The sequence below is a fragment of the Mobula hypostoma genome, chromosome 8 (assembly GCF_963921235.1).
Source record: "Mobula hypostoma chromosome 8, sMobHyp1.1, whole genome shotgun sequence".
Classification (NCBI taxonomy): Eukaryota; Metazoa; Chordata; class Chondrichthyes; order Myliobatiformes; family Myliobatidae; genus Mobula; species Mobula hypostoma.
This window is the reverse complement of record NC_086104.1, coordinates 151,570,046-151,584,948: the sequence shown is the minus strand read 5'-3', so window position 1 is coordinate 151,584,948 and position 14,903 is coordinate 151,570,046. Positions and strand designations below refer to the sequence as shown.

The 14,903-nt window shown below is 43.2% G+C and overlaps 1 protein-coding gene across 5 annotated transcripts in view; it reads left to right on the top strand.

The window, feature by feature from the left end:
* The window catches only part of LOC134351054 (tetraspanin-15-like), a 269,479-nt gene that overhangs the window by 48,057 nt on the left and 206,519 nt on the right, over positions 1–14,903 (top strand). For 3 of the 5 annotated variants that reach the window (XM_063057072.1, XM_063057071.1, XM_063057070.1), the window contains exon 2: positions 4,680–4,865. The exons of 1 other annotated variant lie outside the window; for it this stretch is intronic. In XM_063057072.1, coding sequence (XP_062913142.1) covers positions 4,680–4,865 — 186 coding nt within the window. Of the gene's footprint in view, positions 1–4,679; positions 4,866–8,749; positions 8,794–14,903 lie in introns of those variants that run through there. One more of the 5 variants, XM_063057073.1, reaches the window with a different exon arrangement.

Genomic DNA, 14,903 nt, shown 5'->3' with positions numbered 1-14,903 from the left:
CAAGACTTGTGATATGCACCAGCTGCTCATATAACCATCCACCACCAGCTGCCGTGATTTCACGTGACCCTGATCAGGGGGCTAAGCCGGTGCTACACCTTGCCCAAGGATGACCTGCAGGCTAGTAGAGGGAAGGAGCATCTTACACCTCCTTTGGTAGAGATGTATCTCCACCCTGCCACGCAATTTGTTCAATTACTACCCATAAATATCTTGCTCACTGAACATGTATTTGGGATATTCTCCTAAAATACGTTGTTACTCAATGTGATGGGAGAACTTTTATGAACTCGAATGGTAGCTGACCTGTTTGCCTTCTTGTGTTGGATGTGGAGTACACTGTGAGCCCTTGGGCCTGCGGTAAGTGAATTACCTCCCCAGAATTAAATGGCCAGGGACACAAACAACATGATCCATTGAACTGATAATAATAAAGAAGAATTGCTCAGACTGGTGAATCAGATATCAAGTTCCTTCAAGGACTCTGAGCTTCCAATTCAATTCAATTCCAGTTTAAATGCCATTCAACCATACGTGAACGCAACCATAGGAGACAGCATTACTGTGGGGTCAAAGTGCAAAACACAGTACCAACAGTCACACACAAGAACATATTCACAGAATAAGAGTCCTGATGCCCCCCCCACCCCACCCTGCGACACCGTAACTCAATACCCAGTTCTCTCACCTACAGGACAACAAACCCATATAGAATCTCAGGAAAATACAACGACCTAGAATTTGCATGTATATAGTCCAGCCCACCGAGATTCATCTGTCGATCCGCCTGCACGCCCACTAGGTGACAGCACAGATCTGAGGCTCAGTCCTCCCATGTCATAAAAATACGACGATGCAGAATATGTATGTATGTAGTCCAGACCTCCCAGCCCACCGAGATCATGGGAAGACAAAGGTGAAACACCAGAGATATGAAACAAAAACCAAATGGAAAATATGGTGAAACAGCCGGACTCCATACATCCCGCCTTCTCTGCCATTCTGTTTTCTGTGAGTCCTTCTGTGCTCGAACTCATCCCACTACCACACACTTCTGCCTTTTTAGTCAGCCGATTCCTCCCGGTCTCCACTTAAAATGACCAGTTCAAAGATTCAGAGTAAATTTAACAACAAAGTACATGCAGTACTGTGCAAAAGCCTTAAGCACGTATATATAGCTAGGTTGCCTAAGACTTTTGCGCAGTACTGTATTTGTCAACGTGGAACAGAGAACGAGTTTGTAAATCTGGCAGGAGCAAGGGATGTTGGGAATGGCCACTGGGTGGAACGCCACTGGAGGAGTGTGAAATAGTGCTGGGGGCAGGGGTGGGGTGTGACGTGGGTGCAGGCATACCTAGCCCTGACACTCCAGGCAAAGTCATCTGATTCCAAACACTTGTTTTATTTATCATTACAGAATGTCTCTCTGGGGTGCTTCCTGCTCCCTCCCCTTTCCCTTCCCCTTTTCCCAACCATGATTCCCCTCTCCCTGCCCCCTTCCCACTCTCAGTCCACAATAGAGACCCATATCAGAATCAGGTTTATCATCACTCACATGTGCCGTGAAATTTGTTGGGTTTTTTTTTTGCAGTATTACAGTCCAATACATAAAACCACTACAGTACTGTGAAAGAGTCTTAGATACGCTAGCTATATGATGTTGCGGTGTTCACCGAGCTTGGCAATTAACTTGCAGACGTTTCATCACCAGTCGAGGTGACATCCTCAGAGTGCAGTTGTTGATGTTTCTCTCTGGGAGTGCTCACGTTCATATAGGCCCCCTTTCACTTGCCTCAGTCCTGATTGGCTATTCCTCAGTTGACCTTTGAATTCTATTGGCTCGTGTTTCTTTGGCTATTAGGTGCTCGTAGATGGTGTCTATTTCAATATGTTTGTTTACGGATTTATTAGAAGAGAACCCTGCTTCTAAAACTCCCTGTGCCTGCTTTGTGTTTGCCTGTGGCAGAACCTCCATGGTGCTCTAGTTAAAGTGGTGTCCTTCTTGGTCTTCGTGTACTGAGATCAGCGTCGGTGGATCACGTCTCCATACTGCCAGTTTGTGTTCCCGAAAATTAGTTACATCCTGTTGCAGCCTCCGCAGGTGTCCTGTATGCCGCATTGCTTTTGTCAGTCATCTTCATTGGTACCTTGGTTCTTGAGACCACCATTGTAAAGAAATCCTGGATCTCGTTTTCCAGCAGCGCCATGGGATGTTATGTTGAAGTTGTATAAACACTGGTGAGTCCTTGTTTGGGGTATTGATCACCTACTCACAGGAAAGAAGTAAATAAGATTGAAAGAGTACAGAGAAAATTTACAAGAATGTTGCCAGGTCTGGAGAACTTGAGCTATAAGGAAAGATTGAATAGGTTAGGACTTTATTCCTTGGAACTTAGAAGGTTGAGAGGAGATTTGATAGAGGTATACAGCATTATGAGTGGTATAGATAGGGTAAATGCAAGCAGGCTTTTTCCACTGAGGCTGGGTGGGGCTACAACCAGAGGTCATGGGTTAAGGGTGTAAGCTGAAAAGTTTAAGGAGAACATGAGGGAAAACTTCTTCACTCAGAGAATTGTGAGTGTGGAGTGAGTTGCCAGTGGAAGTGGTGCATGCGAGCTTGATTTCATTGTTTAAGAGACGTTTGGATGGGCACATGATTATAGGGATACAGAGGTACAGTGCAGGTCAATGGGAGTAGGCAGTTTAAATTTCTTGACATGGACTAGATGCGCCAAAGGGCCTGTTTCTGTGCTGTACTTTCTTATGACTCTATGACCTTCACCAGAGCAATCACAACAGTCCATGGAGACTCAGCATCACCTTCTCCAGACTAATTAGTGGTGATCAATCAGTGTCGCCTTTGTCTGTAAAGCCACATCTCAGAAGGTGAATAGTTGAAAACAGTAAACCAGAGGGCTTAGATTTAGGGATAGAGGGTAAGGATTTAAAGGGGACTTCTTCACCCAGAAGGTTTGTGCATATTTGGAATGAGCTGCCAGAGGAAGTGGGTGAAGCAGGTCTAGTAAGATTTTAAGACATTTGGAAAGTACATGGACCGGAGAGATTCCCAACCTTTGTTTTATGCCATGGACCAATACCATTAAGCAGGGGGTCTATGGCCCTCAGGTTGGGAACCCCTGGTTTAGAGGGAAATTGGCCAAGTGTGGGAAAATGGCACTGGCATAATGGTTGACATGGACAAGTTGTACTGAAGGGCCTGTTTCTATACTGTATTACTCTATGGCATGACAATAATCAACACAGTTCAATTTCACAAGAAACATCTTTGCCCAGGAAAGCAGAAGAGGCTGCCTCATTAAATATCTAAGACAAAGTTACATACATTTTTGCATAACAAATGAATTAAGTAATGGTGAAAAAGTCAGGTAGGTAGGTGACACAGTGTCAAAGTTCAAAGTAAATGTGTTGCACTGGACAACAAATTTTTTCGAATGTCTTCCTTCCTGAGAATTTCTTTTGTTTGTGATTGACCGCTTGAAGCTGAACACGAATAATTTCAGACTTCTTGTATCTCGCAGGAATTTGGAAAACAAGAAATTAACTTTTATTGAATTATAATACGTTTAATTGCATAATGGTGCTGACGCTTTGCAATAGTTGAACTAAATGAAAAATGTTTTGTTGATGGTTTTCTGAGGATTCTGGCTAAGTGTCCAACAATATTCAGCCGGCATTGATGGATTCCAGATGCCCTGATACTGTTTCTCCATGATCGCAATCTCCTGGTGAAACCTTTCACCACGCTTGCTATCACAGCACCAAGATTTGCAGGGAAGCCTATATGGGAATGGGGAAAATGAATCTTCAGTGACATGTTGCACTTCATGGTTTTGTATGCTTGAGACATTTCAACTAGCTGGACCTAGTTTGGTGTTCTGTAGCTGCTTAGAAAATTTTCAACAACATCCTTGAATAACTTCAATGAAATTTTCTCCAGTTCCACTAGAAGTTTTTCAAATTGCCTGCCATTGATGACCTGTTTGATCTGTGAACCAACAAAAATGCCTTCCTTAAACTTGGCATCAGCTATTAACAAATGAACTTAAATAACAAATATCGGTGATTTCAAAAAAAATAGAGAATAAATAGGGAAATTTCATGGTGATTTTCATGATCAGCAGCTCAAAAGTCATCAGCTACACGCAGAAGTATTCAGGAAGCAAAATCTTTGTTGTGCAAAGATCTTACATACTGGGTATGTAAATACAGTACTGGGTACATACAAAGTACATTTGTACATACTGGGTATGTCACCAGATATTATCCATTTTCTTGCAGGCATTCACAATAGAACAAAGGACTACAATAGAATTAATGAAAAATTACAGAGTCATCCTATTATCAAATGAATTTAAATAACAAATATCGGTGATTTTTAAAAAAAAAATGGAGCATGATAGGGAAATTTCATGGTGATTTTCATGATCAGCAGCCCAAAAGTTATCAGATATACCCAGAAGTATTCAGGAAGCAAAATCTTTGTTGTGCAGTGTTATCAACAAAGTGAAGCAGGCTTGATGGGCCAGATGGCCTGTTTCTTATATGTTTCTTATATCCTTATTGTTGTCTACAGGCGAGAACTTCATGAAGCAACTTTAAAGTGTACTTTGTCCCAGTCTGGCCACTCTGAGATTGTAACTGGTTTTGTTCTCTTACAGATGCTGGGACTGATCATCATGTGTGTGGGTATTTATGCAGAAGTGGAAAGGCAGCAGAACAAAACGATGGAAGGCTTCTTTGTCGCACCAGCTGTCATTCTGGTGTTGCTGGGGGTCAGCATCTTTGCGCTGTCCTTCATTGGGATGGTCGGTGCTCTCAGAGACAATCGGCTGCTGTTAAAGATAGTGAGTTTTTATTTTTACCATTCCGTTTAAGGGTTACTGGAAAGATGGTATGGAAAGGTTTGGGGCAGTCTGTTTGATTACAGAGCAACGATCAGGGTGTAAGTTCAAAAATTCAAAGATTCAAAGTACATTTATTATCAAAATATGTATGCAGTCTACAACCCTGAGATTCATTTTCCCATAGACAGGCAGGAAACAAAAAAACCATGGACCCCATTGAAAGAAAACATCAACCACCCCTACCACTCCCAACGCACAAAAAAACTTGTGCAAACAGAAACAAAAAAAAAAATCAAAAAATGCAGAATGTGAAACACGAAACTGAAAGAGTCCAGGCATATTCAGTTCAACTCAGTGTTCATTATGTGCAGGCCACCCTGATCGAAATCACCCAAAATAGCAACAAAACAAGGAGCGCCCAGAAACCAGAAACACATCATGACGGGAACTACAGAGTCCAATCCACAAACCGGGTTGATCAAACCTTGCCCAAGACCCAGGACTCCAGCATCATCCTCTGACAGCATCGAGGGAGAGAGTGACCATTTGAATACAGGGACCTTCTTTTGGGAGCAGTGTGGCGCGTGGCCAAGTGGTTAGGGCGTTGGGCTCACGATCTGAAGGTCTTGGCCAAGGCAGCGTATTGTGTCCTTGAGCAAGGCACTTAACCACACACTGCTCCAGTCTACCCAGCTGAAAATGGGTACCGGCAAATGCTGGGGGTTAACCTCGCGATAGACTGGCGTCCTATCCGGGGGCGGGAGGGTGAGTCTCGTACTCTCAGTCGCTTCACGCCACAGAAACTGGCATAAGCACCGGCCTGATGGGCCACAAAGGCTCGGGACAGACTTTAACTTTGACTTCTTTTGGGGAGTAGGGAGAGAGAGACTGTCAGGTGCAGGCACCCTCCCTCCTTCAGCAGAAGCGACAGAGAACCTGGTAGGAGGGGCTGAACACCCGCCCACCTGTCGCAGTTGCCTTGGTGATTTCAATCTTCCTCATCACTTTCATCGGCAAGATTGATGAGAATTGGAGTTGATCATGGGCTCACGCCCCACCTCCAGGCTTCTTGGCCTCGAGACTACACCGTTCAGTCAAAGCCTCACGGAACGTGCTCGGAGACACCAAAGCGCCAGACTGCTCAATCGGCCCGAAAACGCACCACCAAAAAGTAGATGACGGGCTCCAACGGTAGCAGAACCACAAATTGAAAGACAGAGAAGGCACAAAAGATGTGAAGGAAGCTGTTTCGTGAACTATCTGGAGGACGCCGCTCTCTGCCGAATTATTCGCTGGCGCCATCTTCATCGATGACAATCTAGGAGAGCTGTTGTCAGGGGTACAGTGGGCTGAGCAGTTTTCTCATGCCCTTTTGTGTTCTTGCATTGGGTTGGAGGGTCTCTCACGAGCTTAGCAGAACGTGTACATTACCTGCTGTGTGGGCCTGTTTTTAATTGGAAACAGATTGGTAATCACATTGCGTGGTCCTTGCTGGTCAACCCAATGATATTTTTTATATTATTTTTGTTTGCACCATTGTGTAATGCGGTTTAGTGGCATGTTTATATAGGCATAGCACTCCACAGCGCAGGGAATGGGAGGAGCACAGGCTTTTGTGTTGGTTGCCAATTTTACACCCAAAGTAAAGCTACTAGGCTTTCTTAATAAGAGGAGTCTTGCTCAGTCTTTGAGATTTAAGCCCGTACTCATTACAAATATAACAAAGTATTGTGGCTGTTGCATTGGTGAGACATCTTGCTATCACAAATATTCCTGAAAATACAATTACTTTATTATAATGAGTACACACGATATGCTATGCACGTAGAGCAGGTGCGTGAACATAATCACAAACCGATATACATGTGAACGCAATGCATAGAACAGTGTGTGCATGATGTTTTTATAGCCTTTCTAAAACCTGTTCTGCCGTACAGCATCCGTCCTGCCTAAGCATGCCTGGACAAAATAGAAGACTTTTCAGCTTACATTTTGGTTAGCATTCGAGTTGAATTATGAATTGAACTAACCAATACAGGCGATTTTTAAAAAAAATAGTGCACAATAGGGAAATTTCATGGTGATTTTTCTGATCAGCAACCCAAAATCCATAAGATACACCCAAAAGTATGCAGAATCAGATTTAATATCGCTGGCATATGTCGTGAAATTTGATGACTTTGTGGCAGCAGTACAATGTAATACATAGAAGAAAATCCCCACCCCCCGTCTTTCTCCCGGACCTCCTGTCCCATGATCCTCTCATATCCCCTTTGCCAATCACCTGTCCAGCTCTTGGCTCCATCCCTCCCCCTCCTGTCTTCTCCTATCATTTTGGATCTCCCCCTCCCCCTCCCACTTTCAAATCTCTTACTAACTCTTCCTTCAGTTAGTCCTGACGAAGGGTCTCCGCCTGAAACGTTGACTGTACCTCTTCCTAGAGATGCTGCCTGGCCTGCTGCGTTCACCAGCAACTTTGATGTGTGTTGCTTGAATTTCCAGCATCTGCAGAATTCCTGTTGTTTGCGTTTTTAAAAAGTTACAGTAAGTAACTGGTATGGAAGTTGTCCTGTCCAAGACTGGAAGAAGCTGCAGAAGATTGTGAACACAGCCCAGCACATCACACAAACCAATTTTCTGTCCTTGGACTCACTTTACACTGCACGCTGTTGGAGCAGTGCTGCCAGGATAATCAAGGACACGACCCACCCAGCCAACACACCTTTCGTCCCTCTTCCCTCCGGGAGAAGGCTCAGGAGCTTGAAGACTCATACGGCCAGATTTGGGAACAACTTCTTTCCAACTGTGATAAGACTGCTGAACGGATCCTGACCCGGATCTGGGCTGTACCCTCCAAATATCCGGACCTGTCTCTCATTTTTTTTTGCACTACCTTACTTTCCCTTTTCTATTTCTATTTATGATTTATAATTTAAATTTTTAATATTTACTGTCAATTTGTACTCCAGGGAGCGCGAAGCGCAGAATCAAATATCGCTGTGATGATTGTATGCTCTAGTATCAATTGTTTGGCGACAATAAAGTATAAAGTAAAAGTAAAGTAAGTGTGTGTGTATATATATATATATATATATATATGTATAGAGCTCATGGTAGAGTGGCGGAGCAGATTCGATGGGCCAAATGGCCTACTTCTGTTCCTTTGTTTTGTGACCTTGTGATATATATATATATCAGATAGTTAAATGAGTACTGTAAAAACAAATAAAATGTCGTGAGGTAGTGTTCGTGGTTTCAATGTCCATTCTGAAATCAGATGCAACATTTTTGTTCACTTTTATACATTTTTATAGACTATTATACACTAGGATGGAACAAGACCCACGCTCTGCCTTCAGCCTGCCCTTTGTAAGCTGACAGTGACTCAGCTGTAATGCGCAAATGATAATTATTTATGTATACTTTGTAGGTCGGCATCTGTGCCATTGAGGGCACGTGGAGTTATGGGTGTACATTAGAGGCAAACAATTTATTCTGTTGAAGTACGTGCAGGTGAAGACCTCATAGGCTTTTGAGTATTCACAAACCTTTCAAAGCTGTTGTAATAATTTTCCGTCTGACAAGGTTTAATTAGTTTTTGATGCAATGAGCAGTATTTCCTCCCTGTGGCCCTGGTATTGTGCACTGTGAGGATGGATTATTGTGGCTGTCATGTGGGGGCTGGTTTATTTGTCGTTTGAAAGCCGCTTCTACTGTGCTGGTCATCGATTGGCCTGTTTGAAGGATGCCACAGCTCCTTCCCATTGGTTGTCCGGTGTGCCACAGCACCGGTGTCCGGTTTCAGCCATATCGGGGGTATAAGAATAGCACATGCAGGAGGCATGTTTGTCTCTAAAGGCTCCTCTTCACACGGAGGTCACGATCAATGTTAAAGAACCATTGGGAAAGTATGCTCCAGATTTTGAAGGTCCACTTACACTCTCAGCTAAGTCACTGTTTGATGAATATTTAGTTTTGTAATTTAGTAACTTGGACAGACTTAAATGTTTGGTTGAGTCTTTTACTGTTGCAAGTAAATGATTAATGCGATGTACATATTCATAGTCAGTGTCTTCTGTCTCACTCACCAAACCCGTAAACCTACTTCCACGTTACAGTGGGTCTTTCTTTTCCACCACCTGTACTGCAGGGCCATCATATCACCTAACCCTCCTGATTATCTTTCAGATTTTCTCCATTCCACTTATTCTCTGAGATAAGCTTCACACATATTCACCAGCACTTTTTGCCATCTGCTTTCAAATCCTCACTGTTTGCATTTAATCTAAAATCATGGACACCGGCAAGACGTGCACTGTTCCAAATACAGTGACCATTTGTAGTAAGCACAAGGTATTCTGCAGATCAGATCAACACACACAGTGCTGGAGGAATTCAGCAGGTCAGGCAGTATCGATCACCATCATGTGCTGTGTTGTATGACATAGGTGATCATGGTCTCATGATCATGAATGTTCTTGGCAAATTTTTCTACAGAACTGGTTTGTCATTTTTTTTTTCTGGGCTGTGTCTTTACAAAACGGGTGACCCCCCCCCCCCCACCGAGCCATTATCAATACTCTTCAGAGATTGTCTGCCTGGCATCAGTGGTCACATAACCAGGACTTGTGATATGCACCAGCTGCTCATACGACCATCCACCACCTGATCCCATGGCTTCACATAACCCTGATTGGGGGGGGCTAAGCAGGTGTGACACTTTGTCCAAGGGTGACCTACAGGCTAGCGGAGGAAAGGAACACCTTCATCAGAACTGAAGCACATGTAATTCTGTCCTTGGAGATTTATTGGGAAAAGCCCTTGATTGATAGTCACTAGTTATTGATTAATAAGGGTGTCAAAGGTTATGGGATGTAGGCAGTAAAATGGGTTTGAGAGGGATAATATATCAGCCAGGATAGAATGGTAGTGCAGATTTGATGGGCCGAATGGCCTAATTCTACTCCCACGTCTTATGGTCTTATGGTCTAAATGTATGCAGAGATATTGGCTGCTGGTGCACTTGTCAAATCTATTATCATTTCTGTTCTCTCCTCTTGGCTTTGGTAACTGTGGATCAATAATTATAACTTAACACATTAAAATCAGGTAACTGCACTGAAGTAGTAGGGTGTATCACAGTCAAACCTCTTTTGGTTACTGAACTTTTCCTTCTCTTCAGTAATGGCAAGAACTTTCATTCATGATGTACCTTTAGCAAACCAAAACACCCAAGTTTGCTTCACAGGAGACTTGGTGATCAATAGTTGACATGAGGAGATACCGGGTCTTTTGAGCAAATGTTTGTGAGTCAGACTTGAAATACTTTTTGAAAGGAAGAGCTAGAGATGTTGATGAAAAGGTTTATGAATGGAATACTGAGGATTAGGACCTCGGCAAGCTGAAGACAAGGGTGAAGAGCTAAAATAGAGAAACATGGAGCTGAAACTGAAAGAGTCAGAGAGAAGTAAGACTGCAGTTGCTGGAAATCTGGAGTAACATGTAAAATGATGGAGGAACTTAACGCATCAGACAGTAAATGGCCAGTTGACAAGTGGGATGAGACCCTTCATCAAAACTGGAAAGAAAGAGGCCAGAAGCCAAAGAAATAAAGGCTGAAGCCTGGGGTTTGCAAGTCTGTGAATCCACTGGGGAAGTCAGAGGCCTGATGTCTGCAAGTCAACTGGGAAAGTCAGAGGCCTGACGTCTGCGAGTCAACTGGAGGCCAGAGGCCTGAAAATGGATTGTAATTGTGTGGGAGGGAGGAAAGTGGCTTGTTTCATTGTGTTAGCTGTTGCGCGTGTTGTTCTGCTGAACATTATGGGCATATCTTATTGTTGTAAAGACCACACACAAACAACCATTATGCAAAAGATAGATAGATAGATATACTTTATTCATCCCGAGGGAAATTGGGTTTCGTTACAGCCGCACCAACCAAGAACAGAGCATAAATATAGCAATACAAAAACCACAAACAACCAAACAACAAAATACAAACTATGCCAGATGGAAAATAAGTCCAGGACCAGTCTATTGGCTCAGGATGTCTGACCCTCCACGGGAGGAGCTGCAAGTTCGATGGCCACAGGCAGGAATGACCTCCCGTGCTGCCCAGTGTTGTATCTCGGTGGAATATGGCCGAGGTCCAACAGTAAAAAGTTCAATATCCGGTCTACAAACACGTTCCTCGATCGTAATATGACCCGGATTGCACCATCTGTTGTTAACCAGAACAGTAAGCACCCAACTCCTTTACGCTTACCGCTCTCAGAAGACAAACAGTGCAAATATGGAAAAAACAAATAGTATTAAATAAGAGTTGTGGGGTCCTTGAAAGTGAGTCTAAGGGTTGTGGAATCAGTTCAGTGTTGAGGTGAGTGAAGTTATCCACCCTGGTTCAGGAGCCTGATGGTTGAAGGGTAGTAACTGTTACTGACTCTGGTGGTGTGGGACCCAAGACTCCAGTATCACCTTCCTGATGGCAGCAGTGAGAAGAAAGCATGGTGATGGTGCTTGATGATGGATGCTGCTTTCTTGCGGTAGTGCTCCTTGTAGATGGTGGGGAGGCACTTTTCCTGTGATCAGCTAGACTGTGCCCACTAGTTTTTGTAGGCTTTTCAGTTCATGGGCATTGGGCGTTTCCACACCACCTGACAGCGCACTCGGTTGCAGAGTGCAACAATGGAAGTAAAATCATTTTCTTTTTCTCTCAATGTTGGAACCTGTAGATCACCCACTGCACTTCATTTTGCTTGCGCACAACTTTTTCTGTGGGTTGGCAATTTGTAAAGATTAAACAGCCGGCATTCAGGTCTCAAGTACCTTAGAGTCACTTCAGCGCAATTACTATAAACAGGGTTATTGTCATTCAACAGTGAAGCCATGGCAACTTGGGGGTTATGGACATTTATTAACTAGATATCAAAACAAAGAATAAAAACCAGATGAAACCAATGAATTAGCACACCCTTTGTACACACGGTTAGGATCATTCCGAAGTGGTTTCCATGGCAATAAATGGGATGTTTCATCCAACTGCCCCATTATTGTGTTGAATTAGTTGACAGTTTCCTTTGTGTTGCCCTTATACAGTTATGCACAGAAGTACTTCTGAATGGTAAGCGTTCTCATTTGTTAGAAGCATCTTATCCAATGCCTTTGGGCACTGTGTCAAGTTTTTCAGTTTATGTGCAAATTGATGAGCAATTCCTAAAATTCAGTGAGAAGTTTGACTATCCTCAGTGCTAATATTCATCCTTCATTCAATATTACCTTAGCACATTATTTTATTTTTTATTTAGACCATAAGATATAGGAGCAGAATTAGGCCATTTGGCCCATCAAGTCTTTTCCGCCATTTCAACATGGCTGATCCATTTTCCCTCTCAGCCTCAATCTCCTGCCTTCTCCTTGTATCCCTTCATACCCTGACCAATCAAGGATCTATCAACCTCTGCCTTAAAAATACCCACTGACTTGGAGATACAGCATGGTCACAGGCCCTTCTGGTCCAACTAGTCTGCGCCACTTAATTTCACCCAATTGACCAATTAACCTACTAACCAGTGTGTCTTTTGAACATGGGAGGAAACCAGAACACCCGGAGGAAACCCACATAGTCACCTTACAGACAGTAGCGGGAACTGAACCCGGATCAGTGGCACTGTGAAGCATTGTGCTAACTGCGTTGTCATAGTCATAGTCATACTTTATTGATTCCGGGGAAAATTGGTTTTTGTTACAGTTGCACCATAAATAATAAATAGTAATAAAACCATAAATAGTTAAATAGTAATACGTAATTTATGCCAGGAAATAAGTCCAGGACCAGCCTATTGGCTCAGGGTGTCTAACCCTCCAAGGGAGGAGTTGTAAAGTTTTATGGCCACAGGCAGGAATGACTTCCTATGATGCTCTGTGTTGCATCTCGGTGGAATGAGTCTCTGGCTGAATGTACTCCTGTGCCCACCCAGTACATTATGTAGTGGATGGGAGACATTGTCCAAGATGGCATGCAACTTGGACAGCATCCTCTTTCCAGACACCACTGTCAGAGAGTCCAGTTCCATCCCCACAACATCACTGGCCTTACGAATGAGATTGTTGATTCTGTTGGTGTCTGCTATCCTCAGCCTGCTGCCCCAGCACACAACAGCAAATGTGATAGCACTGGCCACCACAGACTCGTAGAACATCCTTAGCATCATCTGGCAGTTGTTAAAGGACCTCAGTCTCCTCAGGAAATAGAGACGGCTCTGACCCTTCTTGTAGACAGCCTCAGTGTTCTTTGACCAGTCCAGTTTATTGTCAATTCGTATCTCCAGGTATTTGTAATCCTCCACCATGTCCACACTGACCCCCTGGATGGAAACAGGGGTCACCAGTACCTTAGCTCTCCTCAGGTCTACCACCAGCTCCTTAGGCTTTTTCACATTAGGTCATTGGGTTATATAGGTTATAGGACAATTGGCCAATATATTTCCTGACCTTACAATGGTAGCAAAGCTGAAGGCACCCACAATGCTTCAGGAACAGCTTCTTTCCCTCTCCCACCCGATTTCTGAATGGACATTGAACCGTTGAACACAACCTCGTTTTCTTTTTGTGCTACTTATTTAACTTTAAAAAATACACGTATACATCTTACCATAATTTTACTGTTTTTATTAATGTACCGCTGCAGCATCATAACAACTAATTTCAAGACATATGCTGGTGATATTAAACCTGATAGTGATTCCGGATTGAGAAACTGGGAGGTGATGGGTGGAAAGGTAAAGGGCTGGAAAAGAAGGAATCTGACTGGAGAGGAAAATGGTCCATGGGAGAAAGTGAAGGAGGATGGACATTGAACCCATGAAGACTACCTTCCTACTTTTTTTTTTGCTTTTTGCACTACTTATTTAATTTAACTTAAAAAAATATATACACACACATACACACCTTACTGCAATTTACAGTTTTATTATTATGTATTGCAAAGTATTGCTGCCACATAGCAACACATTTCAAGACAAATGTCAATGATATTAAACCTGATTCTGATCTGAAGCTCCAAAATTATTCTATTTGCTTGATAGTACATAGGGATGTCCTAAAGCAATAAAAGATAATATAAAAATGCAAGTATTTCTTCATCAGAGTGCACTGGAAAGTGTGACCAGGCAACTGACATCCTTGCCGGTTGGAATTTTGTTTTGACGGCAGCAGAAATCTGTTCTGCTTCGAGACAGGAGAGGAGAGATGAGGCTCTCATTCTGAGGAAGAAGCTGTTCCCTCTTCTGAGTCATACCAGGAGGGATGATGCATGGGACTGAATTACGAGTCTCCTCCGAAACAAGGTTCAAGTCCAGGAGGCAGATTTTTCATCAGTAATGGCGAGGAAAGCAAGTGCCTCTCCCAGTTATTGTTTCCATGGAAACTAGCCCCCCCCCCTCGTAATCGCCCTGAGGAAGAGGTTGAGTGTTGTCCTCCTGCTACCTTGCCTGTTCGTTGTCTATCACAGTAAAGTGAATGCTAATTAGCATCTCATTACCACACTGCTGTTGGCAGGAGCTCACTGGGGGCAAATTGGCTGCTCTGCCTGCAACATAGCAACACTGAGCCTGGTGTGGGAGAGCTTCATTTCTGACTCAGGAAGGACATTGCTATCTCGATTTTCTCTTTTCACCCAAAGCAATGCAAGGCCCTCTGACTCTGAGAAACCAAATGGTGTTTTAACAACTAGGTATTTTGTCCCCGAGCAAATTATTATATCAGACTTGGGACAAAGGTACAAATATTTCATACCATCTTATGCTTTTATACATTTTATGTATTTGTATACATTTTGTTCCATATCCATACTTCTAGCACCTAAAGAAGGGTCTTGGCCTAAAACATCCACCGTGTATTCATTTCCGTTGCTGTTGCCTGACCTGCTGAGCTCCTCCAGCATTTTGTGTGTGGTACTTGTAAATTTATTTAATTCTTTCATCATTATCATTATCATTATGTGCCATGTCGTATAACGTAGGCGTTCGTGGTCTTTCCATG